The sequence below is a fragment of the Buteo buteo genome, chromosome 5 (genome assembly GCF_964188355.1).
Source record: "Buteo buteo chromosome 5, bButBut1.hap1.1, whole genome shotgun sequence".
Taxonomy (NCBI): Eukaryota; Metazoa; Chordata; class Aves; order Accipitriformes; family Accipitridae; genus Buteo; species Buteo buteo.
Window position 1 is genome coordinate 21,887,378 of NC_134175.1, and position 26,558 is coordinate 21,913,935.

At 37.7% G+C, this 26,558-nt stretch overlaps 1 protein-coding gene across 7 annotated transcripts in view; it reads right to left on the reverse strand.

The window, feature by feature from the left end:
* ANKRD44 (ankyrin repeat domain 44) overlaps positions 1-26,558 on the reverse strand; it is a 144,221-nt gene that overhangs the window by 6,258 nt on the left and 111,405 nt on the right. For 4 of the 7 annotated variants that reach the window (XM_075028047.1, XM_075028051.1, XM_075028046.1 and 1 more), the window contains 12 exons: positions 24,211-24,237; positions 18,343-18,414; positions 14,591-14,792; positions 10,628-10,706; positions 9,455-9,572; positions 8,235-8,451; positions 7,399-7,486; positions 5,351-5,434; positions 3,914-4,059; positions 2,965-3,047; positions 1,710-1,792; positions 499-590 (listed from right to left, as the gene is read on the reverse strand). In XM_075028047.1, the coding sequence (XP_074884148.1) occupies positions 499-590; positions 1,710-1,792; positions 2,965-3,047; positions 3,914-4,059; positions 5,351-5,434; positions 7,399-7,486; positions 8,235-8,451; positions 9,455-9,572; positions 10,628-10,706; positions 14,591-14,792; positions 18,343-18,414; positions 24,211-24,237 (1,291 nt within the window). The remainder of the gene's footprint in view (positions 1-498; positions 591-1,709; positions 1,793-2,964; positions 3,048-3,913; positions 4,060-5,350; positions 5,435-7,398; positions 7,487-8,234; positions 8,452-9,454; positions 9,573-10,627; positions 10,707-14,590; positions 14,793-18,342; positions 18,415-24,210; positions 24,238-26,558) is intronic. The other 3 variants (XM_075028052.1, XM_075028049.1, XM_075028048.1) reach the window with 1 other exon arrangement.

The window sequence follows — 26,558 nt, forward strand, 5'->3', positions numbered from 1 at the left end:
ATGAGGCAACAGTAATTTACTTGCATCTTGGATTAGGTCAGACAATTGGTAAGCACAAACTTTGATCTCAGAATGAACTAGGACACAATCAAACGTATGGTGATGGTTTTCTTCCTACCCATTAAAACATGCGCTGATTGAATGCATAATCCTTAATTCTTCTGCAAGGCGTCAGAATTATCCGGTGCCACTTGCATGTTTAGGAAATTCAAGTTACCACTGCACTCAAGCATTAAAAAAGACTAGCTGTTGACAGTACATGCAAAATGAACAGTAAAACGGACCGCTGTGATGTTTAGAATACATTTTTATATTAAAGAAAAATAAACAGTATCTTTTTTTTTTTTTAATAGGTACTCACACAGCTCATTGTCTGTTCTTGGAAGGATAAAAGCATCAATGATGTCTATCATCAGCTTTTAAGTCTATTGCTTCAGTCTGCTGTAAAATTACCTGTTGGGTCCTACTGAAGATTGTCAAAGTGTATTGTTTACTTACCATTTTCATCTACTGCTAGGACACATGCCCCTTTGGCTAGCAACTCTTCAACCACCATCTTTAAGCCGTTTCGTGCAGCAATGTGGAGAGGTCTACAATAACATAAGAACTAAATTGAAGTTCAGTTTTAAATAGATTTTCTAAAAAAAGTTAGGTAATGCTTAAAGCACACCCAGCATCTGAAAGAGAATGTTTTCATTCTTTGGATCATTATAATTATACTGTTGATGTTAAATTATATTACAGCCTTTAAAATAATCATGTTCCACATCTATAAAACATATGTGCAAGACAAATAAAATTACCTTTACATACACAAAGATTGCTTAATACTTTCCAGTCTAAAGGCTTTCTTTAAAAAGCTCCCATTTTTCCACTGTTTGCACCACACAATTGACATTTAAAAGGAAAATGAATCTTAGACTGAAGAAATGCCTTTGTTCTACCCCTAATTCTGGCTACTACAGACTGTTCAAAATCATTGTATTGCCTTCTTATCCTTGAATACTCCTTTGCTAATCTCTGTTACTGCAGAGCAGCTGGAAATTAAAAACAACCACTGGTTTACTCCTCCCCTGGGCCAACACACGGGGCTCCTGTTTGGGGGCAGCTGGTGGGACATGAAAAACAATTTCATATTGGAAGGGGGAAAAAAGGGCTAAGATGGAACAAATTCTTCCACAAGCACTAGATCATCTGCCACCTGAACTCATGATTGAATGTTCTACTGTAGCATACCAGTCAAACAGTTGCAGCTGGAGTAAGAATATCAATGGTTCTAACTCTGCTGATAATGTATGGTATGGACAGGAGTTGCACAAAAAATATCACCTAAAAAATGCCTCTGAAAATAAAAGGTACCACCTTAAGGGTAAATGAATTACTTAGATTTAAGGTGAAGCTCAAAAAGCTAGGAAATGCCAGATGTGTACTTACACATTCACATCATTAATAGACATTTTGATATAGTCTTCAAATAAATGACCTCATATAATTTTTCCACCAGACCATCTATAAAATTGGCATCAAAAGAATCAAAATTGAAAGTGAAAATGCAATATAAATCTGGTCTTTTCAAGGGCAAGCACTCAAAAAAAAAATCAGAAATTAACTTTTCTATTCTATGAAAAAATGTGAGACATGAATATGAAATGCTAAATAGGAATCTTCTGGTAAGTCAACTGAACTTGAGAGGATCAGGCTATACTTACGTCTGCAATGCATTATTTTTTGCATTGATAAGGCTCTGTTCTTGTATCTTGTCAAGTATTAACAAGGCACATTTTTCATGACCCTGTAAGTTGGGAAAAAAAACATATAGTGTTAATTTGCTGAGGAGTTTGAAATTGAGGCAAAAGTAATGTTACATATAAAAGTGAAATTTAATACCTCAATTTGAAATACAAAACACACTACTCGGTTTATAAGGATGTGTAGTAGGTGAAGTGTAGGAGCCTTAAAATACCATTTATGAACTGCCACTGCTAGGATGCTTTAGCACATTTAGAAATTTAGACATTCACCTGTCTTTCAACCCTCCATCATTATATATGAATTCACCTCCTTGGCTTTCAGAGAAGATTACCATTTCTCTTCAGAGAGCATTCAATGGATTATTTATTAGAACTACACAGTAACATAGGAAGAGATGGTTTAATCTCAGAAATGAATACTATACTTTCTGGGTCTTCAAATGCTTTTCTGTATTATTAATAAGCTATTACAAAATCCCTTCAGTGTGAGAGCTCTAACAATGAAACTTCAGAAATAATACAGATCTGGGTCTTATTTCTGATACTGTTTCAGAACAGTGAGTCACAGGTGTGGACCCTACAGCCTTGGCAGGTGAACAGCTGCCTGAAGGACCTTGAGAATTCAGCAAGGCTCATGTGTCTGCAGAAACTGGAGTAATACTATCACACTGGAATCCAATCTGTGGATAGGAGCAAAAGAAAAGACCCAGGAGAGGGAATCCCATGGGCATTTTTTCTTGCAGAAACACCAGTAGCAACTGGAATTAGGAGGAAGAAAGTGTGGGAAGAGACACCACTACCAATCTAATGAATGCCTCTGGTTTTACTGCTACCGAGCATAAGGGAAAATTTTGGGTTCCTTCCACAGAAATTGGAGAATAAGAAAAAATAATAAATACCTTTTTTTTTTTTTCCTGAACCTATGTTAAGCTATTTTACAGTGAGATTATTTGGTAAAATCTTGAAGGATTTTCCATTATTTCTCTTAGTTTCCCTTCCTTGTGTTTCAGCTGTCGTAAGAGGCATCTGTATTTCTCAGTTTTCTAAACCTTGAAACAGATTTGAGAAAAAACTTGGAACAATGCTCCCTTCCTCACCACAAGTTTGATCATCACATTTCCATTGCAGAAAAATTTTTAGGAGTGTAAACACACACACACACATACATACAGACTGTGAAGCGAATAGAAGCATACAGAGGTCTTCAACTTACTTTACTGCTAGCCAAGTGCAAAGATGTATTCAACTCCTTATCTTTTAATGTCAGGTCAGCCTTGGCAATGTTCACCAAGAAATCTGAGGTATAGAATAGAAATCAATGAACAAACCCAATGGGCAGACGAACATGTAAAAACAGAGGAAAAAAATTTACTATTTCAGTATATGTATGTGTACATGCTAATCAATTAAGCCTTTATGTGATGTAACCTTTATGAACACAAAGTGAAAATAATGAAAGAACAGACAATTTTGTGCAGTTAATCGGCAAGCAAAGGCAGAGCTAATAGCTCATTTGCTGTGCCCCAAACTGTCAAACATATATTCACCTTAATTTATTTATAAACCTCCTCATTTCCAGATCAGCAATTTCTGCCTGAATCACTTTCTCCTGAGAACAACTGTGGATCCTGCTTTGAGAGGACTAAGTGGATATAAAGAATTTAGGGTGCAGTCTGTGCTGTTGAAGCTAGAGAAAAGGGAATTCTGTTAAACCAATATGACCCTAATCTGTATGTCTCTAGTATATGGTCCAGCCTGGAAAAGCAGCTGCTGATAGCTGCCATTTTAAGAATAGGACTTCCTATAATAGAGCAGAAAAAAAGGTTACACAATCTTTTTCACATGTGCAGTTTTACTGCTTCATAAAATCAAGGAAGTAAACAAGAGAATAGAATTACTACTCCCCTCATGTTCTTTACAGTGTGCTTTTAGGAGGAAATAAGACTCAAGTTTATTAATGCAAATGTTCACCAAGACTGCTGAGGAACGATGACTGAGAAGAAAAAGCATTTTTTACAGATGTAAAGGTAGCTTCTTACAGTCATCCACACAATTTATTTTTCTTCCTTAGTTTTTACAGGAAAAAACCCAACTACTTATTTGGGATAGTAACTGCAGTAGCACTCACCCTTCAAGGTGAACAGAGGCAAGGATGTACTTACCTACAGCACCTACGTGACCATTTTGAGCTGCCATCATGAGAGGTGTTTTCCCTGCGTGATCCGCAGCATTCACTTGTGCGCTGTGACTCAGGAGGAGCTGGAGGCACTCTACGTGATCTGCGAAGGCTGCTGCGTGAAGGGGTGTTCTGTAGGGAAAGTAACACCACCATAGCTGTTGCTAAAGAATGACAATGTTCCTGTTTACTTACCTTCCCAAGAACCTGCAAGTGCAAGACATTTTTAATTATTTTTTTTCCTGCAAAACTTTGAGTTATCACCAGGTGAACGTTATAGTAGCAGCATCTGAAATAAGTTAAATAATATTTACAGTCTCTGTCCCGGTGCAATATAAACTTAAAAAAAAAGGGAAGCATAAGGTAGATATGATACTGTGGAGAATCTCATATTAGTAGCATATTTATTTTAATGGAGCATACTGTGTAATATGAAAAGCAGTACAATCCCTCATTCTTATTCATCTGTTTTTATTTTTTTAACAAGCTTAAGATGGGAAGAACTATCAGAAAAGAACAGATCCATTATTCAAAAAACCTGAAGTATTTTAAGTTGTAGTCAAAGATACTGCAACAAGCTACAATAACAGCATTACTACAAAAGGCGGAAGGAATTCTATCCACTCTGAATGTTATCAGTTTCCACAAGACTGAGACACTAGAATTCATTCGCTGTCTCCCTGTGGCATTTTGGGTCTGAAGTGTCACTAATAGAGATGAAAGATAGTTGGTACACAACCCAGTTGTGTCATACTGTTACTTCAGGTTTTGCTTATCAGTAAGGGTGAGGTGGTCTTACCCTTACAGGAGTAAGTAATCACCGCTACTGAAGGTCTTGAATTTGTTTTAATTAATAGAAACAATGAGTATTCAATTTTTAGAATTCCAGCAATTTTAATTAAATATATTTACACACACACATAGTGAGGAGATTATTGATGTGACAAATTAAGGATGTGGCTGAACACATATCTCTTGCTTTATCAGTATTATTTTGCTGCATAGATGTTTTGAGTTGTGTGCCCCGAGAATGCTAACATAACATTAAAGCTTTTAATGAAATACTTTTCTAAGTGTACACAGTATCACTCCATTTAGCAAAGATAAACGTGTTTAAATATTTAACAAAGAAAACTGGTTCAGGGAAACAGCCTATAGTCATAGCTGTTCTAAAAAGCAAAATACTGTTTCTTTTGTGTTTCTTTTCATATGTACTATGAAACTGAATACTTCATAGTAGCCTTGCTTCAAGTGAGCCACCATTTAACTATTGCAGTGTAAATTGCTGTCTGAAAGAGTCAGCATGACAAGGCTTAGCTCAACTGTATCAGATAATGATTAGTTCCAGAGATTCAGAAAGAATTGTGAAAAATACTAGATGGATTCATGAAGATGAAATGCAATTTGTTTAAGAAACTATTACCTTCCTTTGTCATCTTTGCAATTGACAATGCTGGCATCGATGGCTCCGATGAGCAGTGATGCACAGTTTTCGTGATCATTGATTCTGCCAAAGACAAGACATTTTCAAAAAGGTAAAAAGTCTACATCTTTTCCCACTTTCCAATATTAATTTAGTTCACTTCCCATTAATATTTCTTATTGTTTATTTATAAGTTATCCTAACATACCTTTGCCATAATGCTTTCAGTCACATTTCTGATTATTCATCATCTCTCCATTTAACCAAACTGCATCTGATACTATGAATTTCAGTCTCTAAAGCAAATCTGATCCTGCAATTCACTATGCACAAAGGTAATTGAAAGTGGAGCACAAATCTAGGATTAAAACCTTAATACTTTAAAATCCTTTAGCCTAAATGTCAAACGCACCTGGATCTGGAAAGCACTCAGTCATAGATACCTACATATAGAAAGCTTTATTCTAATGTTTTAGGTAGTGAAGCCCACATCTCTTCCAACTCACACATTTAATACTTTTCCTTGATGGATGTAGTACTCAATTAATACTCTTTCTGGTTATTGTTAATTTGTCTCATTTCATTACGAAAATGAACAGTGTTTAGTAACAGTACTGGACATATAGTATAGCTAATACACACACACACTGGATTAGCAGCTGTTTTCATTTTAAATTTGCAAGCATTTTTAAATTGCACACATTTTTAATGGGTTTGAGAATTACACACTAGTTTAAAAGAATATAAATATTGAAAAAAAAATCTTCAAAGCCATCACTAGAAATTCAGATTTCATATACTATGTTTCAGCCACAAATTATTTTAATTTAAGCAGAGTAAGAACAGTGCCTTATATATGCTTTTATTTCTCTAATATATTGGGGTTTTTATAATTTCAAAGTTTGATACATGACGAATTACCTTTCTACTTTCCAGTGATGTGAACTGTAGAAGGGATGCCTACACAATAGGAACCCCTATCATTACTTCTGGAAGACATTCATTCTTCTAATAGAACATAGAATAGAATACAGTCATTCTAATTGTTGGCAGAAATTAGGAAGGTTGGCATTTGATTTTTCAGTGCTTAATTCCTTACTCTTCTGATGGCTTACATGTTTTAATAAGCATGTTAGGTCCTACAAACTAAAGTAATCTTGCATTTTTAAAAAAATGCATTTGCAATTATGTTATGAAAAGTTACGATTTTCCTCTACTAGAATCCTTCCCATATGAAAACATACTGCTTTATTTGAATAAGGAGTATGTATAAAACACATGCATGGAAGAAGACGAATAACTCATAATAGCGACCACCTTTTTGTTGTTCATAAGTAATATGAGAACTTTGGATACAGAGTCTGCCTCTACAACTCACCAATCCCTTTGGCTAGGACCTGGGTAAGAAGTACCAAACCTTCAAGATAGAGGTTATCTCAGAAGGAAAAAAGATCATGAAGAAAATCTGTCTGGAAAACACTCAGCTGAGGATGTCTTGGAAAAAATATGGCCTGCATAGAACACCATTCTAGCATGACATAGATCGTTTCAAATCCTTCCTTCATTAATGCTTTGTTCTTATTGCTAAAAAAAATCATCTTGATTCTGACAAATTTCTTAACTTTCAGCCATTGGGTTTCAAAGGAACCTCAAAAGCTCATACTTACATGGACCAAGGCCCTACCTATAGCCCAGGTCATGGCCTAAGAATAGAAGAGCTATGAAGTTCCAGCCTGTGTGAAGAAAAGGCATAGGTCTGTAGTTGTAAGCAAGGGAAAAGAAACTAGAAAGGGAGCAGAAATGCAGCTATTTAATTACAAGTTGGAATTTCAGTAAATAGCCTACATGTATGAAATTTATGCAAAAACACTCTTTATTCTGCCACTTTTTCAGCAAAAGTATAAGCACAATTTTATGATCAGCTTTCAAATTATTTGCTCATGCAAATAATCTAAAAAAAAAAAAAAAAAAAAAAAGGCGCTTTCTTTTCATACTGCTACTTTTTCCAGACCTATCCTAAAGCATTTTTACTGGAGATTTCTACTTACACAGCACAGTGCAATGGAGAGAAGCTATTACCATAGAATGTGCGGAAAAATTTTTGTTCCAATAGTACCTCTATGCAGTTTTCATGACCTATAAGAGAGCAGACATTTCACAGTGTTGCACATTTCACAGTGTTGCACAAAGCAAGTAATTAACTTAATTCATATTAGGCTTATACAGATAAGAATGTAACGCTAAATTCAAATTTGAACACAACGTGTATATAAGCTCTTAAGTGATGAAATTATAAACAGATTCTTTTTTAATGTCAGCAGCAAGATAGATCCAGCCTAATATTAGCACTTACTGAAAAAAAGGAAAGGAAAAAAAGGCTCTTTTTTATGTGATATTATGTATGTTGCCTTACACATCTCCAAAGATGGTCTTAAATGATAATATTAGGAACCTTTATCCTTATATTAACCAACAAGTTCAGATTATCCAGTTTAGAATAATCAGTTCAGTTCAGAACATCCATCTATTCACATGGTCTCTTGCATCAATAAATAAGAAGGTGACACCTCAAAGGAGCACTCCTGGCCCCACAGAAATCGACGAAAATTTCATCACTGATGTCAGTAAAACCAGAGTTTCACCCTGGCCTCCTGTGACTGGGAGCAAATGAGCTGCAAAGCCACTGAGAGGTATTGCTAGAATTTCCCTGGCTTCTGAACTGAAGGGTGAACATAGCAAATGCTAACTACAGAGAGCAAGTAGAGGGGAGATAATTTGCCTCTTCATTTCAAGCTTCTCAAAGTGTTAGGCTGCTTTGTTATCATGTTTCCCTAAAACTGAAGCCACATTTGAACTTGGCAGAAGTCCACAGGGAGAAACTTACCATTGTAACAAGCCCAGTGCAGTGGTGTATAACCTTGATTATCTTTCAAACTGCAGTCTTCCTCTGAAAGTGCTATCTGCAGTAATTCACTCAGCCAAGTGGCGTGACCCCGAGCTGCTGCAAAGTGCAGAGGTGTTCTGCCTCTGGTGTCTTTACATAAAATAGATACTTCTTTCTCTAACAGCATCTGAACACACTCTTCATGCCCAGTCATAATCTGATAACAAAGAAATGAGTAAAGAGGTTGACATAATACAGATTCTTGCATAGGAAATATGGAATATGATTGATGCCTGTGAACATGAAATGGCCTGGATGGGATTCAGAAGGCAGAGATGAAAGCTCCTTTGCTCCCATGAGTACCTATGATAACAGATACACTGAAATGTATTTAATGCTGTCTTTCAAAGGCATTGATTGCTAGTCTGTGGAAGAGACTCCACTAAGTGAGGCACAAAGCAAGGAGGAGTTTAAGACTAAGGAAACAGAGTCTGGCTTCTCAAAACCATGCATGAATGTGAGAGAAGAACTGAGGAAAAAAAGGATCAAGAATGTCATCTGAAATATGAAAAGCTGCTTTAACAGCTGGCCAGCTACTGTCAGTGACCTCTGTATTGTACATAGGTTAGCTTTGGTATCTTGGGCATGTTCGTGTATTGCTATCAATACAGAGCAGAATTTTTATGCCATAGCTTTTATTACGGACTTGTGCTGGACTCCTGAGCTGAACTGCTCACTGCAGTTATCATAGAGTTCTGTATAAATATCAGCTCTTCCATCAACTTCACATTGCTGACTCCTAGAAAAGATTATATCAGCTTCAAGTTTCACTGCCTCTAGAAAAAACTCAAGGCTTACTTATTTACACCATCCTCCCCAAGAAAAATGGAAATAACTGCTGGGCAGTTCTTTTAAAGAAATTATTTTCAGAATTCAAAAGGTGCTCAGTTATAAGAATAATGATTGCTATTGTAAAGTGTCTAGAGCCACGAAAAAAATGGTCTAATCAGTATTTTAGCTAATTGATTAAAGCGCACTTGAAACAAAGTCAAAAGCAGAGCATTACTGACAGCAGATCTGTCCTGATTTTTACCTTGTTGACTGTGCTTGGTAGTGTTTCCAATCATTTACAGTATTCCCTACATTCAATATGCCTGTATTTTTAAGTGAGTTGTAGTCACAGTAAAACAAATAATTAAGAACCATAAAAATTAAGTCACCCCTCGATGTAAAGCTGTGCATCCCAGGAGATCAGCTGCATCTACAGATGCTTCTTTTTCAAGTAATAAAGAAACAGCATCAATGTGCCCATATGCCACTGCAAGCATTAGTGGGGTTCTGGAAAAAAAACAAAACCAAACCAGTCACAGCTATAAAATGACATACTACTTGCCACTGCTAACTTAGAGGAACACAGAAATCAGGAAGCCCTGCATTTCTCTCCATTCCTACCCACAAACCTGTTATGTTCACCATACTCATTTATATAACACTCAAGTGAAGATCTTTTGTATGAAATTATTAAGATGTTTAACAACCAACTACCATGACTAAAATAGAAACAAACTCATTTGTAAGCAGTTTACAGAGCAACATCATTCAAGACAATCTGTTCTCTTAATAACCTACAATTACTGTCACCTCCAGCAACAGACACATGAGCTTTACAATACCCAAGTGTTGTGAATGAATGTCCCTGCTAGTTACCAAGATGACAACCACCCAAAGCATTTCTTTTGCAAATGCTGCACAATTGCTTAAAGGAGATGAAGGGACACAAGGAAACTATTCAAGCCAAAATTTGGACTAACATATCTTCCATTTTTTTCTGAAAGAGATCTGTTCTTCTATTTTCAGATAAGACTAATACCATTTAAAATTGTATGTACAGTCAAATATGTTCCAGGCACGCCAAATGAGTTTTTTAAACCATTCATATTTTCACTTTAAAAATATACTTTATTCTCCCTCTATAACCATCATTTAATGAGAAGTAAAATTTTTGTAGGAACATCTCAGATGCATGTGTCACCTCAAATAAACATTCTGTCCCACTGCACCAGCCTAATATACCAAGTAAACCCTGAAATAGCAATGTTTTAGAAAGAAAAAGACTCTCTATAGAAACATCTCAGGAGCTCGTTAGCTTTTATTGAATCTGGCCCTCAGCATTTATGAAGAGTTGTTTAAAGTATGAAGCAGAGGCTAAGATTAATGAATAATCCTTTCCACATGGCTTAGATCAGCTGAATGTGTACTTTGCAATCTCTGCCAAATTCTATAAGGAGAAGTGCAGGAAATACAGTATTTCAAATAAATGCTTTTTTTGTGAGAAGTCTGAGATGCTATTTGAATCGCAGAGCTGAAAAAAAACCATTACAAAGAAAACTTACTGTCCTTTGGCGTCTGTCACATCAGGGTTGTCTGCAACTTCTAGCAACAACCGTAAACAAGGTGTATGACCATTAATGACTATAAAGAGAAAAAGTATGTTTAATTAAAATATGTTTAATTTCAGGTACTTTTCCATTGGAATGTGTATGGATAAGAAATTTCCTTATAAACAAAGAAAATATTCCACAGTATAAGAAATTAATATTCCCATAATTTTCATTTAACTTGTGCTGATTAAATAGTGAGCTGTTTTTTCCCTGACCTCAGTAAGACGAGGCCTAGTTCTCTTACATACAAAAATCCCAAATGACTAAAACAGAAATCGTGATTTTCACTACTGAGATTTCTACTAAACCAGACAGCATTTCAAAATCCCTCAGACCGAGCAGGCAGACAAGGCTTTCTGGGATCAGATTTCAAACGCAGTAGGAAGTCCGTTGGCAAGGCTTGTTAATTGTGTGCACTGTACAAGCAAGTTCTTCAGCGCTGCTATGAAAAAAGAAGCATCTGCAAAGAATGACCAATGATGCAAACGTCATATTCGTAACAGCACATAACACCAGAGACTAAAATTCCCTTTGGGTTTTTCCATCTTTTCTTGTTTAATGTTATTGGAAGCCACAGCTACTTCTCCAAAACAGGGTTTGTTTTTTAAAATGTAACCTGTTGCTGTTGGAAAACAGCTCTGAGTTACTACATTTTGCAGGGCCCGCCACTGTAAACCCATCTGTGTGTCAGCTGGCTTAAAGGCCTCAGCCTTTCATGAGATGAAGAGAACAGTATTTTCTTCTTTGAAAAACAATAATTCCTGTACTCAGTAGATATAGATTGTGTTCTTATTACAGCAAGTCATGCATTCACACTGCCTGCACCCTGTGGGCTGAGGCAAAACCCTTGGACACCACCTATGTCACATCATTCTGGCAGAGAAACGGGCGCACATCATCACATTTAAATCACTCATCCAAAAATAATCTTAGTTGCTCTACCCAGAAAAATAAAAGACATTTTTAGTTATTTACCACTAAGTAATGCCATATACATAACATGTAAACAGTTCTTCAGGGCTGATGACTCACTGGCTTGGGGGAAAAAAAAGATCTGTTCCTTCTCCCAGCAGGGGGAAGAGAAATCATAACTTGTTCACACCGACATCTGAAAAGGATTTTGGTAAATGAGTTTGAGAACAGATACTCCCAGAAACTCTTAGGAGCTGACCCAGCGATTGCTAAGCATTACAGACCCTGCAGGGAACATTAGTTTTGCCAACAGAGCTACAACACTAACACCAGGGGAACATTTGCAATGGATTCCCCAAGCTAGCCAGAGGAAAGACTGGTGGTAATAAAATTATACAGGGAACATATAATTTAGGCTGAGGAAATTCTCCATATTATGAGGTCAGAGGAAGTCTATTCCCTGAGGGGGACACACAGAAAAAAGAAATACTTCATTAGGTGATTTCTCTACTAAAGTTACAAATCCCTTTACTGGACAGAGCTCTGCAGAATCCTGTAATCCAATCCACCACTTCAGGTCTCCTTAACCGCTGTGTTCAGCAATTGTGTTTGTGTAATTTGAAGGAATGAAGGCAAACATGTTTAAGGGGATGGGCACACATGCCTTCTTGTTTCTTTCCAGTGCGCAGTATTGCACATATGAGTATTCGCTTTTGTGTGTGCCAATCAGCACTGTCACTCCAGGGATTAATTCAGCAAGAATTCTGTTTGATTTCTCAAAATACACCATTACACCTCTTACACTTGCACTGCAAATAAACTGCTCAATGCTGCAGTGGCACCACGCAGAGTCTCCAACAGGTGGCATCACTCTTTGCTAAAACACTCCTAACCAAAACGTATTGTTGTGAAACAGCATAATAAAAATCATCAGATTGCAAGTGGCTTTTTACTATAGTTGGAGATAGAAGCTTTACTCATGAGCTAATTTCCACAGAACTCTGCATAGCTCTTGAGTGGAAGGTTCTAAACGCCCTCTTAATGGATATTTATGCAAAGTGCACTTATCTCACGTTTGAAAGCCTCCAAATTCATGACAGTGATAAATTTCCTTTACTAAAAGTTCAAATACTCAACCCGTCCACGCAGTATTTTCCCTTCTGCTTAAGGTACATGTTCTCTTGTAGGATTTTCTTGCCTTTTTTTTTTTTTAAAATACATACCTAACTTATTTTGCTTCACTGCAGATTTAAAGAACATTTTGCTTGTATCCCTGGAAATTCTTTTTTAATCTGAGAATTCAGATTAAATTTAATCAGACCAGAAAAGTCTACAATGAATCTTCCTACTGGTTTTACATGGAAGGCACTCATACTACAGTGATGGGGGCAATTAAAAAAGAAATTAAAATAGGAAAAAAACACCCACAATCAGAATTTGTATGAAGGTAAGAAATGTGTGTTTTAAAAGAACACCTTTTATTCAACAAATCTACTCAATTCTACTCGATAGATTTAGTCAACAAATTAATATTTTAAGTCAGAGCTGCTAACAAAAACATGGCTTTGTTACCATTTACATTTCTCAGTACTGCAGAACCCTTACAATTCAGCTGTGACAAGAAAGCTATGTCACTATAACCAAATTTTTAAATAAATGCAAAATCATTGCTATAGTGATGATGTACCAAAGTCACACCTTGTTCATCATCAGACCCCAAGCTGTGTTTGAAGTGAAAGCTCTTGTCCAACACAGCTTCAGTCTTGTGGTGGCACTGATCTTGATTTAAATTAATTAAACTAACAGTTTTAACAGGGTGAAGATCAGCTGGATTTAATATTCTGTGGTTTTATTGAAAACAATGAAATGCCCTCTCACTGAATTCTGGTCTCAAACTTCTGACATGTAAACTCTGACAGCATATCTCTATATCATTAATTTATTGTGGGGAGTAATGTACTCAGTTCTGATGCAAAATTTAAGAAGGCAGAAAGCATTTTTTAGCGTGCTGTGAAGATCAATTACGTGCATTTTCTTCAGTACTGCAGACAACATTGATAATAATATATTTGATCTTATGTTTCCAGGTTGCAGCTGTATGATCACACACAGAGAATAAAATGGTATTAGAGGATGTATATGCATTTTAATCTAAGAAAGATTAAAAGATAAGCAGAAAGACAATTAAGTCTGACCCTGAAAATAATTGTTATCCAATTAGGTGTTAATGTTATTTCCCACTAGAGGTCACTGCTATGCTGTACTGAGCTGCTCGATGAACAGCCAGAGGAGCAATGTTCCCCTTGGCACCTCCGTGTTTTTATCTGACAGGTACTTATTAAATAACAACCTTTAAATAAATGGCAAATTCTACATTTTCCAGTTAATTATGCACGTTGCATAATTAACACTCAACACATGAGGAATGGAGCAGACTCCCAGCAAGAGCAAGTTCACAAGCTAGCTCAGGAGGAGGGTAATGTCTGAAACGGGTGAATTTCTCTAGTGTTGCCACTGCAAAAGGTCGGAAGTTTTGAACACCAGGATAATTGCATCACCAATCAAAGCCTACCTGTATTTTCAACCTTTTCTTCTGTAGGAGAAGCAGTGAGGCAAGTGTTCTCTCTTCCCCTGATTTTTTGGCAGAGGAACCATTAAGAGGTGTCATAGAGGAAACATAACACATCTTAAAGAGTAGGTGGTAATAGAGAGGCAAGGTAAAGTAGAGGCAAGCAGGTAAGGGCAGAGAAGCAGTGGTGTGGAAAAATACGGGATTCTGTGTGAGGGAGGACTGAACCATAGGGACAGAGGAAAAAAGGCCAAGGAAATGAAAGATAAAGGGTTCACTGTAGGACCTCAGCAAACAAGCAGCAGTCCTCAATACATGTCAAAATCTCCTTCTTCCATTTAGAAGAAATGTGCACAGGGATAGTAGGTAGGTAAAGGTAAATGCTTCTGTGTTGTAGGGTTTATACCACAAGTGTAACATAAGCGCACGCTCACCTGAAGCATGGAGGGGGGTCCTTTTTGTGACATTGTCTTTTACAGTAACAGAAGCACCCTGGCTGATGAGAGCTTCCACACACTCTGCATGTCCTTTAAATGCAGCCAGGTCCAAAGCAGTGCGTCCCTTCTCATCCTTAATATCCAGATCTACCAGAGATTGGAGAAGTACCTCCAAGGCTTGATGATGACCATTATAGGCCTAGAAATATAAAATGTCTCATGTAAAGAACACAATTCTTGTCTTTCAAAGACTTTCACATAAAACGTGAATAAAATCTGTCATTGTCAGAGTCTCCTAAACACAGTAGAAATCACACAGTTTTCTTGATTCCTTATGACTCTCTCTTCAACCTGAAAGGATCTTCCCAAATTACACTGTAGCCAAGAAACTAAAAAATTCCTAGTGTTTAGGAACAGAATTTATGATTGTTGGTTTGCTTTAACCTCCTAATACAACCCAAGGTGAGGAATTTCAGACAAAAATTCACCAATTCAGCACAGGTGAATCAACAATTCATTTTTCACATTATACAGTATCTTTCAGGGAAATGTTTGTTTCAAAAACTAGATTCACTAGAGTGATGCTGGTCTGAGGTCGCATGAATTATCACCTAACTGGGTGCTAAATTCAACACATCTGCTGGTCTCCAACTAAATGAAAGCAATTCTCAAAACAGATTTTTGAGCAAATACAAACAAATTTGACCTGCTGTTTATAGCTGATGCTTCATGGCGTACTCCTGCTAGTGGGATCATTTGGTACAACAACTACAGTGGACAAGTAATGCAATTCCAGACCTACAGCCACATTTAGGCCAACAGCACAAACACCAGTGTGTCCTGGTTTCAGCTGGGATAGAGTTAACTGTCTTCCTAGTAGCTGGTGCAGTGCTATGTTTTGAGTTCAGTATGTGAAGAATGTTGATAACACTGATGTTTTCAGTTGTTGCTCAGTAGTGTTTAGACTATAGTCAAGGATTTTTCAGCTTCTCATGCCCAGCCAGGGCACCTGACCCAAACTGGCCAACGGTGTATTCCACACCATGGGATGTCTCATCTAGTTTAGGAACTGGGAAGTGGGGGCAGGGAATCACCGCTCGGGGACTGGCTGGGTGTCGGTCAGCGGGTGGTGAGCAATTGCCCTGCGCATCATTTGTACATTTCAATCCTTTTATTACTACTGTTGTCATTTTATTAGTGTTATCATTATCATTATTAGTTTCTTCTTTTCTGTTCTATTAAACCTTTCTTATCTCAACCCACGAGTTTTACTTCTTTTCCCGATTTTCTCCCCCATCCCACTGGATGGGGGGGAAGTGAGTGAGTGGCTGCGTGGTGCTTAGTTGCTGGCTGGGGTTAAACCACGACACAGTGACATTGCAAAAACCCACTGGATAGCTCCAGAAACTCGAACCATTTCATTCAACTTTGTAGGGACTTCCCTCCTCTCTTTACTGTCAGACTTACAGAGAACATCCTTTTTATTTATACATGAACATACAATTAGTATTATCAGAGTTGAAGCAATTAATGAAAACAGAAGAGAAATGCAAACATCAAGGTACCAAAAAGCCACTGAATTTCAAGGTTAAGTAGTGGTGGCAGCAGTTTGCTCCTAGCGACCATTGTCAAAAGTTCAAAAGAACAGGACAATGCAGGGAACGCTTGTTTCCCTGTTAGACCAAGAAAACTACTTAAGGAAAGCAGAAAGGCAAAGGCAGAAAAAAAAACAGCAAAGGGAGATTAGGGCACAGGGAACCCATATCTCAGAAAGTACACCGACGCAGTTGTCGGCTTTTCTTCTTCATGACAATTTTACTTAGAAAACAAATAGCAACAGCGTGATCTTTGACACAATATGAGGTATCTTGAAGGTGCCATGCAGATTGTATATCCCATCCTCTCCTTGACAGGATAATAAAGTTGACTTTTTCTTCCTGTTGGTTTGCCTTGTACAGTCATTCACTCAACCATGATCATAACTATGCACTATAACCTCAGGGAATAGCAGGTCAGCATTTTGTTGGCTGCTAATCCATCCCTTGTTTCTAAATCCTATTTCCATTCTAGGGTCAAATGTCTGTAAGCAGAGGACTTAGCCACTGCACTGTATCAGCCATTTAACAGGACTTCATGTTTTGGTGTAGGTTGCTGACTTTCTGGATCCACATGTGTACACTGCTAGACCTGGGGAAGGATGGCCACAGGCACTGTAATACATGGGAGGGTTTGAAACAAATGTCAGAGACACTCCCAGATAGCTGCAATTGAAGTGTGAAATAGTGATGTTTCATGCAAGCTTTTAATTTTTGAACTGTGGGTTTGGGGTGTCTCAGGTGAATGAATTGCTGTTAACCAGCAACAGCTGTAAGAGTGAAAGCCGCTGGCAGTGTCCTTGCAAGGATTCTGCCCAAGAGGGACCAGAGAGGAAATGAGGTTGCTGTCTGACCAGCTGCAGGGCAAGTCCCTTCCCTGCACAGGAATTTATGTTGGTGATAGTGCAGGTTGTAACTCTTCTTTGGGCTTGGAAGTGACAGTCTCCTTCCTGTAGTCTTCAAATTGCAGAAAAAAAGACAGGAAGAAAAGTTCAGTGACAAATTCAGTCTTTTAACCCAACTGTTTTGGCTCTTGTTCCCTCAGATTACATGTGCATAATTCAAATGTCAGGCCAGAGCTGTTCTGGCTGACTGGGAAACAGAGATATGATCGCTACAGAACTAAAACTTGCCCCTATTTTTGAGTAAGCAAGTTGCTTCCCTTTCAAGAGGAGGGCAGCTTCACAGTGAGGTTGGGTATTCAGTGAAGAGCCAGTCTGTGAAAGGGGTATGAGGAGAGGCTGAGAAAGCTGGGACTGTTCAGCCTCAAAAAGAAAAGGCTTCACAGGGGGTCTTACCAATGTGTATAAACACCTGATGGGGGAGCAAAGGGGACAGAACCAGAGCCAGACTCTTCTCAGGGGAGCCCAGTGACAAGACAAGAAGCAATGGGCCCAAATTTAAACATGGGAAATACCATTTAATGCAAACCTCCCCCCCGCCTCTCTTTTTTACTGTGATAGTGGTCAGACATTGGAATAGATTGCCTGGAGGCTGTGAACTCTCCGTACTTGGAGATATTCAAAATGTGATGGGGCACAGCCCTGAGAAAACCTGCTCTAGCTGACTCTGCTTTTAGCATGGAGGTGGGACTAGCTGATCTACAGAGGTCCATGTCAACTGCAACTATTTTGTGATTCTGCACAGGAAAACTGGGAAAAGGGAGCTATTGTGCTCTCTGAGGCAACGTGTGCTGGATCCCCTTTTGGTAACGCAGTTTCCGTGGCAGGCTCCCAGGGCACTGCTGGGGTTTAAGCATGCTTTCCCGCACCTTGCTGTGTACCAGACAGTTTTTTGCATTCTGCACATCTCCAGGAGAACATCAGAGTATCCCATTCCATGATCAAAGTCATAGGCTCAAGCTCCGGCCCCAAATTTATAAACTAGTTATAAATAAAAGTTGCGACTTTCCATTTAATTTCATTTCAGTGTCATCTTCTTCTTACCCAAGTGTTAGAGTCAATAAGAACCAAGAGCTTCAACTGCCAAAAACTTAATTAATGATTCCAGCCCAGAACCTGGTTTTGTTACATCTAGGCCTCGATCCCTTCCTAGCTTTTTCAAAACAAGTCTATGATTAAACTTGCCTCAAAGACAGAGATTAAAAAAGTATTATAGGAGATACTGATCAAACACTTTACATCTCATACTTACTGCTAAATGCAAAGGACTTTTTGTAGCTGCAGAATCAGATTCCTCAAACATATTGTTGGTTTTTTCCAGAAGCTGGGGAAAAAAAAAGAAAAAAAAAAAAAAAGACAGTCTTAAAACACCTTTGCATGAGAGAGGGTAAGTTCTCATGGACTATAAATCAGCAAAGATATATTTGTCCTCAGATGTCTGCAGTGAGTATTGATGGACTGTGAGGAATAAATACTTCACAACCTTTTCTGTAAAGCATTTTCAAGTTCTTCCCCACAGGGTAAAGTTATAAAACTAGTTGAAAAGCTTGTCATGAACATCCCTACCCTGATTAATTAGTTTCCCTGAAATCATAGGGCCTGCTTGCGTGAGAAAGGAGCCCTCAAAAGGAAGGACTTGTGGAGTAGAGCCCTCAGTAAGTTTACATTGGAAAAAGCACAGTTTCATGATTACACAGGTAATGCACATGCAAGCCATGTTTGATACAGCGTTTCAGATAACTCTGACATATAATTAGCGCTGGGAATAATTACAACTGATCTGTGAGTCATTCACAGTAATTTTTATAATTTATCAAAGTAGAACCTGCTCCTATAATGACAGTCTTCCAAAATGCAACACATCCTTGAACTCTTAAAAACATCTAGTAACATGCATCACACTTTTATATGATCTTTTTCATTTCAAGGGATCCCAAAACATTTTAAGGCTTAAAACCCAGGGCATTTCTGTCCATCTAGAAGGAGGAACTATGGATTAGCATCACTCCACAATAGCACATGAATCCTGACAACTTATCCAATTGAGGCTGCAAAGAAAATCATACACGGTATTGACAACAATATTGACAATTCAATATTTGTTGAGTAGCACTGCTCATGTGCATGGCCTTTTACTTAATAACTACTCAAAGAGTTAGTCTCCAAATACCTTTGTGACTGGAAATTAGCATTTTACAGAAAATTAGTAATAGGAGACTGCAAAAAGGAAAGAAAAGCATGACAGGTAACTACAACTGACTTGTAATGTTTCTAAGGTTACAAGTCAATTTTTCACAGAGCTTTTTTGAGGTTTTTCTTTTGTTTTGGTTTGGGTTTTTGGTTTGGATTTTTTTGACAGAGTAAGGAATTAATGAAAAGACTGAAAAAGAGGAAAGAAAGTTTTTGTGACAATCTGGACAATTCTAGGGTATGACAACATGGAAGACTCTCCAAAGAGACCAGTGAAAGCCTACACTAGGCTTGCCTACGCTGCAAGATGATGGCATATCCTGAACTCTGATGTATGCCTGAACTTTCGGTGTAACAAATTAGTCTTCAATAGATCTACATCAAGGATAAATTTACCCCAAAATCAAACTGGAATATAAGCTAGCATTAATAATGCATAATGTGTCACAAATCTCTTATTAAACAAGGACAGTAATCTGAATCCTATGATAGATCTAGAAAATTAAGCAGCAATTTCATTTATTCTTGTATTTTGTGCCTAGTAAAATGTCAGGACTGGCAAAGAAATGTGTGTTGGTGCAAATGCCACTCATAAGCAAGTGCGTGTGTGTATTAACAGTTACTACAGATTTTAAAACTTCCCTGCAGCTAAGGGAGGGAATGGGTGAGGGTGGGAAAATCAAGTGCCACACCAGTTTTTCAGTAGGTTTGGGGCAGAGTTAGGAAACACACTTGGTCTTACCATGTGGAGCCACCTCCAGTTTAAAATATTGTTCTTCTCTTATATAAGATAGCTATGAACAGAATGACGCAGTAGCCAGCTCTAAATATATGAATACATACTGATTTTCTATAGTGAGTAAACAAACTAAAAAAAATCCCACTGAACAAACCCAAGCACTAAGCTTGTTCCTCTGCCTGCCTAATACTGGCCTTTACTCTGAGTCCATAAGGCCAGCACAGCAGACTAATTTAATCACTTTTAATTACATTCATCATCATCTGTTGAAATTCCAGGATCAAAATCTTAACAAAGAAATACTTCCCTTAACCTGTCAGAAGGCTCCAAAAGTCTCCTGGAACAAGGCAGGTAATTGCCTTTCAAGTAGATGAAAAAAAACCACACAGAAAATTGACAAATTTAAGGCTCTAAAGGGACAAATTGTGGAATTGGAGAGCCCCCCACAAAAGGCACCTCCATGGCTTAGAGTTAAAGCAGCTTAGGCTGATGCAGACTAGGCTTAATGAGCTTATTACTCATAAGGCTGAATGTCTCCATCATAAAGTCAAGCGTAAATAAGAATGTGGTGGTAAACCTGGTAGTTCTCAGATACATAGCCATACAGTGCAAGAAGAGAAATTATAAAGGAGAGCAAGAGACAAAGATTAAAGATGTAGCACTGATAATTTTTTTAGTATGCCTTGTCAAGCACCACTTTATAACAATTAAAACTAAGTCATCTGGAGGATAAACATCATGCACAAAGAGACAAAAAATACCAGGTCCAAGTTACGAAGCAATTCTCCAGTTTCACCAGTGTTTCTATGGTTCTAAGCATGCATTTATAGTAAATTACGTATTTGTTATAAGAACACATAAAACAGTGTGTCCTTGGGAGGCTCTAGCTCCATAATGCTTCCATCTTAGAGTATACTTGCAAGAAGCGACGCACAGTTGCATCTGTTTTTAAATAGGTGAATTTATTGCTCAAAACCATTTGCCCTGACAGCCATGGGAGCTTACATCCACAGGCTCTGCACAGCAATCCAAGCATGTCTGCTGTGCTGTGATACATACCTGCCTGCTAGAAGCTGGCCAATGCATTTCAGTGAAGACAGACAAATAAGCATGCATTACTAACAGTTTATGGTTACTGGTGGCTGACTGGAGAAGGTCCCAGCATATCTCATTTCTAATTTCTTGTGCCATTGAAATTATGTCTTTTAGCTGATTACATTTCTATATATTGACTGTCTGCAGATTTTAAGCGGATGTCACACTGCAAGTGAAATTGGTGGTCACTATTCTCTCTGGTTAGGTTATACCCTTTTAAAAGGTAAGGATACCCTTACTCTCTTTCTGCCTCTTGGAAATTCCCAGCATGACCCCTTCACTTCCCATAACAGCGTTATTTAACACTGTATGTAATTATTTTGTAAAGTCTTCTTCACACTCAGAAACACGAACTTGAATGCTTTGGGAGTGACATGCAGACAAAGTAAGATAAAACATGTCAATTATTCAGTTCTATTGTTACAAACTAATAGCACTACAAGGCTGCTATTATAAACTGTCTTCTCTCCCCCAGCTCTGTATGAGGATTAATAACTTTTACAGTTCTCACAATTTTATTTTATTTGTACAGTAAGGGTATTTACAGGCATAAGAGGATTTACTACTTGATTTTATTCTGTGGCTATAATAAAGGATTATATGGCAGGATAAGGTGTGGTGGTTTTTCCCCTTTCCATTTTTTTTTGACTCAGATATGCCAGTTAATGAGTCAGGATACTTTATATGACTGTCCTTATAGCCTAATATATTCTAAAATTCATCTCTGGTTTAAAAAAAAAATTTTAAAAAATAAGCTTCATGGAGCATCTCGGTAATTTAAAATTACTATATAGGCGGAAAAGGAGATACTACTTTCACCACGCATAAAAGGTTTAAGCTACACTTTTAAAAGGAAGATGTCAGAAGAAACTTCAAACCATAGACACTGTAACGATGAGCGCTATCTCAAATCCTAAAAGAGAACAGAACGCATGATTCTGTATGAGCCATCATGCACCCACACCTCTAGGAACAGCCATTTAAGTGCACTACTGGTGGTTATGTCAAAGGTTTGATCTAACTACCACTGAAGTTAAAGTGACTTTTCTTGAAAATTTTACTACTTTAGTAAGGCAACTTCTACATTCCAACACACATACTTCCACCACTGTTAATGAAATTCTTCAGTTCAATGCTATTAATACTAATCGTAAAACAGCAAAACATTAGATTACGTGTGTATAATCTATAAATGGTCTTTACTCTGAAAGGTTATTAAGCAAACAGCATTCAGAAATTTTCACATGTGAAGAGCTGATCGAAAGGCAATTAAGACAAAAGAAATAGTTGAACACTGCTCTTCAGCAATAATTACATAGCAATGTAGTTTATCACTTACAAGGTCATTCAGACATGGCAATTAGTAACAATTTTTAACGTCGCCTTCAGAACTGAATAAAAATATATCAGCTAGTATGTCACTTGGAATCTCATCTTTCCTCATAAATTGCAATAGATAATTGTCTCTACTGTGGGAAAACAAACCAGCAGCAGCTTCTTTTAAATAAAGGCTTTTCCAGCAAGTAGCAAGCACAAGATTGAAGACTCTCATCAGTTGTTTCAGATGAGATAGAAAAGAGTAATAGAATTAACCTCTGTATTACTTTATACCAGTGAAGCACATTTTCAAATCACAGAATTATTCTTGATTGAATAATTCAAAGATGAAGTGGTACAAATATATCCTCAGTGGGGACAAGCAATCCAGTAAAGCTCTCTGCATATTTGTAAATACAAATGAACAAACTATTTTAATTTGATCAGGTTAAAACCAATACACATCCTTAACCCAGTGTCTGATACGTTTTCCTAAAATTAGGCTTAAAAATCAGATTAATCAGTGTTTACAACAATTTCACTCACGTTTGTAGATTATGGGTGAAGTCAAAATAAGATAAGCAAGATGAAGTTTCTCAAGAGCTTAGATAGACTGAGTATGAAGAAATTTATTCCATGCAACCCTTCCAGTACAAAGTTTAAATATCCAACACCCTACCAGAAAAGTCACCACCATGCAAAGAGGACACTTACCTGGCATATAAGAGAACAATGTTTGTCTTTAAACATACCTAAATCTTAAAATTCAAGCAGACCTCCAGGCCACTGCCTGTTCCCAAGTGGGACACTAATCTTCTGTTGGAGCTCTTCCACTTCTCACAAAATCATTTCATATTAAGCCATATGAGTTCCATACTCAGTGGGTTATACAGGAGATTCTCACCCAATAAGTATACGAAGCAGGACAGCTCCAAACGAGAGTGAGAGATCCTACCCAGTACCAGTCAGCATAATATGTTGGTCACTTCCTGGGATGTAGAAGTCCAATTTCTTTGTCAGTCAGGGCAGAGATTTGGAACTTCACACTCAAATCACGTATATCATGCTTCTTTCTGGCCAGAAGTTCTACCTCAGAGGTTCTGTAAAGCCTCATACTTCGGTTTAAGGACCCTCCTACCCAGTGAAAGTTTTGCAAAATTTCATACACTTGTGTAAAAGGTATAGGAAGGCTTTTATTTAGAGCAATTATTATCCTTAAAGAATTTCCTCTTTAGCTAGAAAATTTGAGCACTGGCGAAATACAGTCAATTTTTAAAATGTGCATTTCAATGGTATTTTTGCTACTCTCCTCTCATTTGTGCCTCTACTGTAAAATACACACAAGTGCTTTTTAAATTCAGACTCACTTGAAGATGTGTAATTTACATTTCTTCTCTGAACCACTTTTGAATTGGGCACAAACTTCCAGAAAAAAGACGAGTATTGATTCTATTTCACATTATCAAATGCAAAGTTACTTTAACATCCAGAAAAGTGTCATGCCAGTCAGGTACGTGCACTTGCCTCACAGCTCCTAAGACTGACTGAGGAAAAGCAACAGACTTTCTAGCAAAGCTTGAGACTGTAAGCCAAAGCCTGAAGTCCAACAGCAATGAAAGCAGCACACATGCAGTTGCTTAAAGTACATGGCATGCTAGTTAAGAGTTGTGACTCTTCTTCTTCAGGCTTTATCAGAGTGAACTTAAGGATTTACAAAATACTAAGAAGTTTAAATAAAAATGAAAATACACAACATGCAATCATTTTTCATTTACTCACTATATCCAATGGAGTTTTGCTTCCAATCTAATTAAAAATGTCAATTAGAATAATTAAAGACATAATATTCAAGTATAATGGTAATCTGCAAGCGTTTCTTGGGTTTTTGTTTTGGTTTGGTTTTCCTGCAAGCAGTGCATGAACAGAAGCATAAACCAAGACCTGATCCTGTGTGCACCTCTGGGTGAAATACTCCTGAAGCAACGAGACTACTGCCTACTGTCAGACAGCCACTGTGAATAGATACCAGTTGCATTACTTCATAAGGGAACAGGGGAAAGAGGAAAATAAAGAGAACTCGTAAGATCAATCTACTCAATTGACAAAATACAGATATACAGATACAAATTACACAAACTGTGGGAGACTTTGCCTAATGAGGTTAGACTGCTTTTTAAGCCTACAAATACCAATAAACCAGTGATAGGTTCTTTTTGAAAGTCTGCTCATGCAGGCAAACATCTTGCCTTGTATAAATAAGCCTGATTACACCCCTGAAATCCCAGCACCCACAGCTCTTTCTGAGCTATACAGTCCAATGCAATGCCATATGCCATGATCAAATGTCCTTTTCATTTGATTCAGTAGATTTGAGGGAGTCAGATATTCTTCACACATTTACATTTAAACACCACACACACGATACATAGACAGGTATTTAAAGCAACAGCAGAAGTCCATGGCCTCTTTCCAAACTGAAGAAAAAAATGTCTCCTGCAGTTCTGCAATGGCCTTGTTATTCTCTGTCAGGAGACAGCAGATGTAAGTGCCTTGCTTTTCCACCCCGGGAAAATAAAAATAAAAACTAAAACAAGACAAAAATCTGTCAGAGAGACAGAAAATAAACCTCAGAGATGCTAGGCAATACTTCTGTCCTACAAGCCAAAGTGCCAGCAGGGTGCCAGAGCAAATGGTAAATTCCTGCACTCATTGAGTTGACAAGCAGCATTAGCTTTCTAGAAAACATCTTTAGGATCAAAATTATCTAGTTTCCAAAACATAAAATCTAAGCCAAAATGCACTGGTATAAGCTAACACGTATCGGCATTTCTAGTATATATAGGCTCCTATTGATCATTTATCCAGTGGGTACATATTGCACTAATGCTGAAATCAAAACTTAAGTAATTAAATCAATCTACCACAATTTGGGGGGGTTCTAGGACTGACAGACAAATTAGGTTTATTAAAGTTACTTTCAAGCATTAAGTTCCTACATTCTTTTGCTTTTTAGAACCACTCAAATTAATGACTTTGTGCTTCATCACTAAAAAAGGAGCTTCCACATAGGAAAAGCTCTCATAGACATAGGTACAAAGTCTTTCACCACAGGAAACACTATCACCACTGTTTTCAGACAAAAGGCTCCCTTTAAGAAAGAGGGTGTTGGTCATGGAGATGGACAGGCAGTTATGAAGGAGAAAATCCAGAACGTATCCCCTGAATGAATGGATTTGGGTCAGAAGGAGGCCTAGGGCCTGCCACTCGACAAGCATCTGAGCCAGATTCCCATGCAGCAAAAGGCTTTCTAACACCTATCCCAACCACACTCATGATTCACTCATCACTAATTACCAGTGTCCTGCTCTCAGATGGATGAATGAACAAATCCTTGTTGATAAGAGACATACGTAGTTAGCAGCAGCCACATGGAAGATTTATGGTGATTTCAATTTCTCCACAGGTTAAGGAACCAAGCGTTTGAAGGCACGGCTTAACTATTTTCCAGTTGTAACAGCAGGTCTAATAAAAGGGGATTTCTTTCTCTTCAAACCCAGCCTCTCCTTTAAATGGCACAGCCAAGATGGCCTTCTGCAAGCGGGAAATCTCCCTCTGCCCCTTCTCCCAGACACACACAGCTGTGCGGATCACATTGCTGCAGGCAGACAGGCAGACCGAGATCTGCCTTTTCTTTTGGACACGCATTTCAGTTAAACCATCCTCGCCTCCCATCCTCAAATGAATTAGCCCCTGTGCCAATTCAATTTCTGTTAGCCAAAGAGTGAATTTCATTTGCTGATGGAATAAGGAGAAGAGCAGATTAAAAGAAAAAATAACCATAAATTCTTACAGTCAGAGAAGAGATTTCACTACAAGAGACAGGCATGTAGTTCTGTTTGCCCTAACACTGCACAGAAACCTATTTTTACCAGTACGAAGTGCTTGACTGGCTCTCTAGATAGAATTTAATGTGAAATTACAATTTAAATTTCACTCTTCTCACACCAATACGGATTTTGTGATAAGAGATCATTTCAAAGAAAAAAAAAAATCTTTTTCTTTTTTTCAAAGTAGCTTGTTGATGTGATCAGCTATAAAATACCAGCTAGCGATTGTGACCAATATCC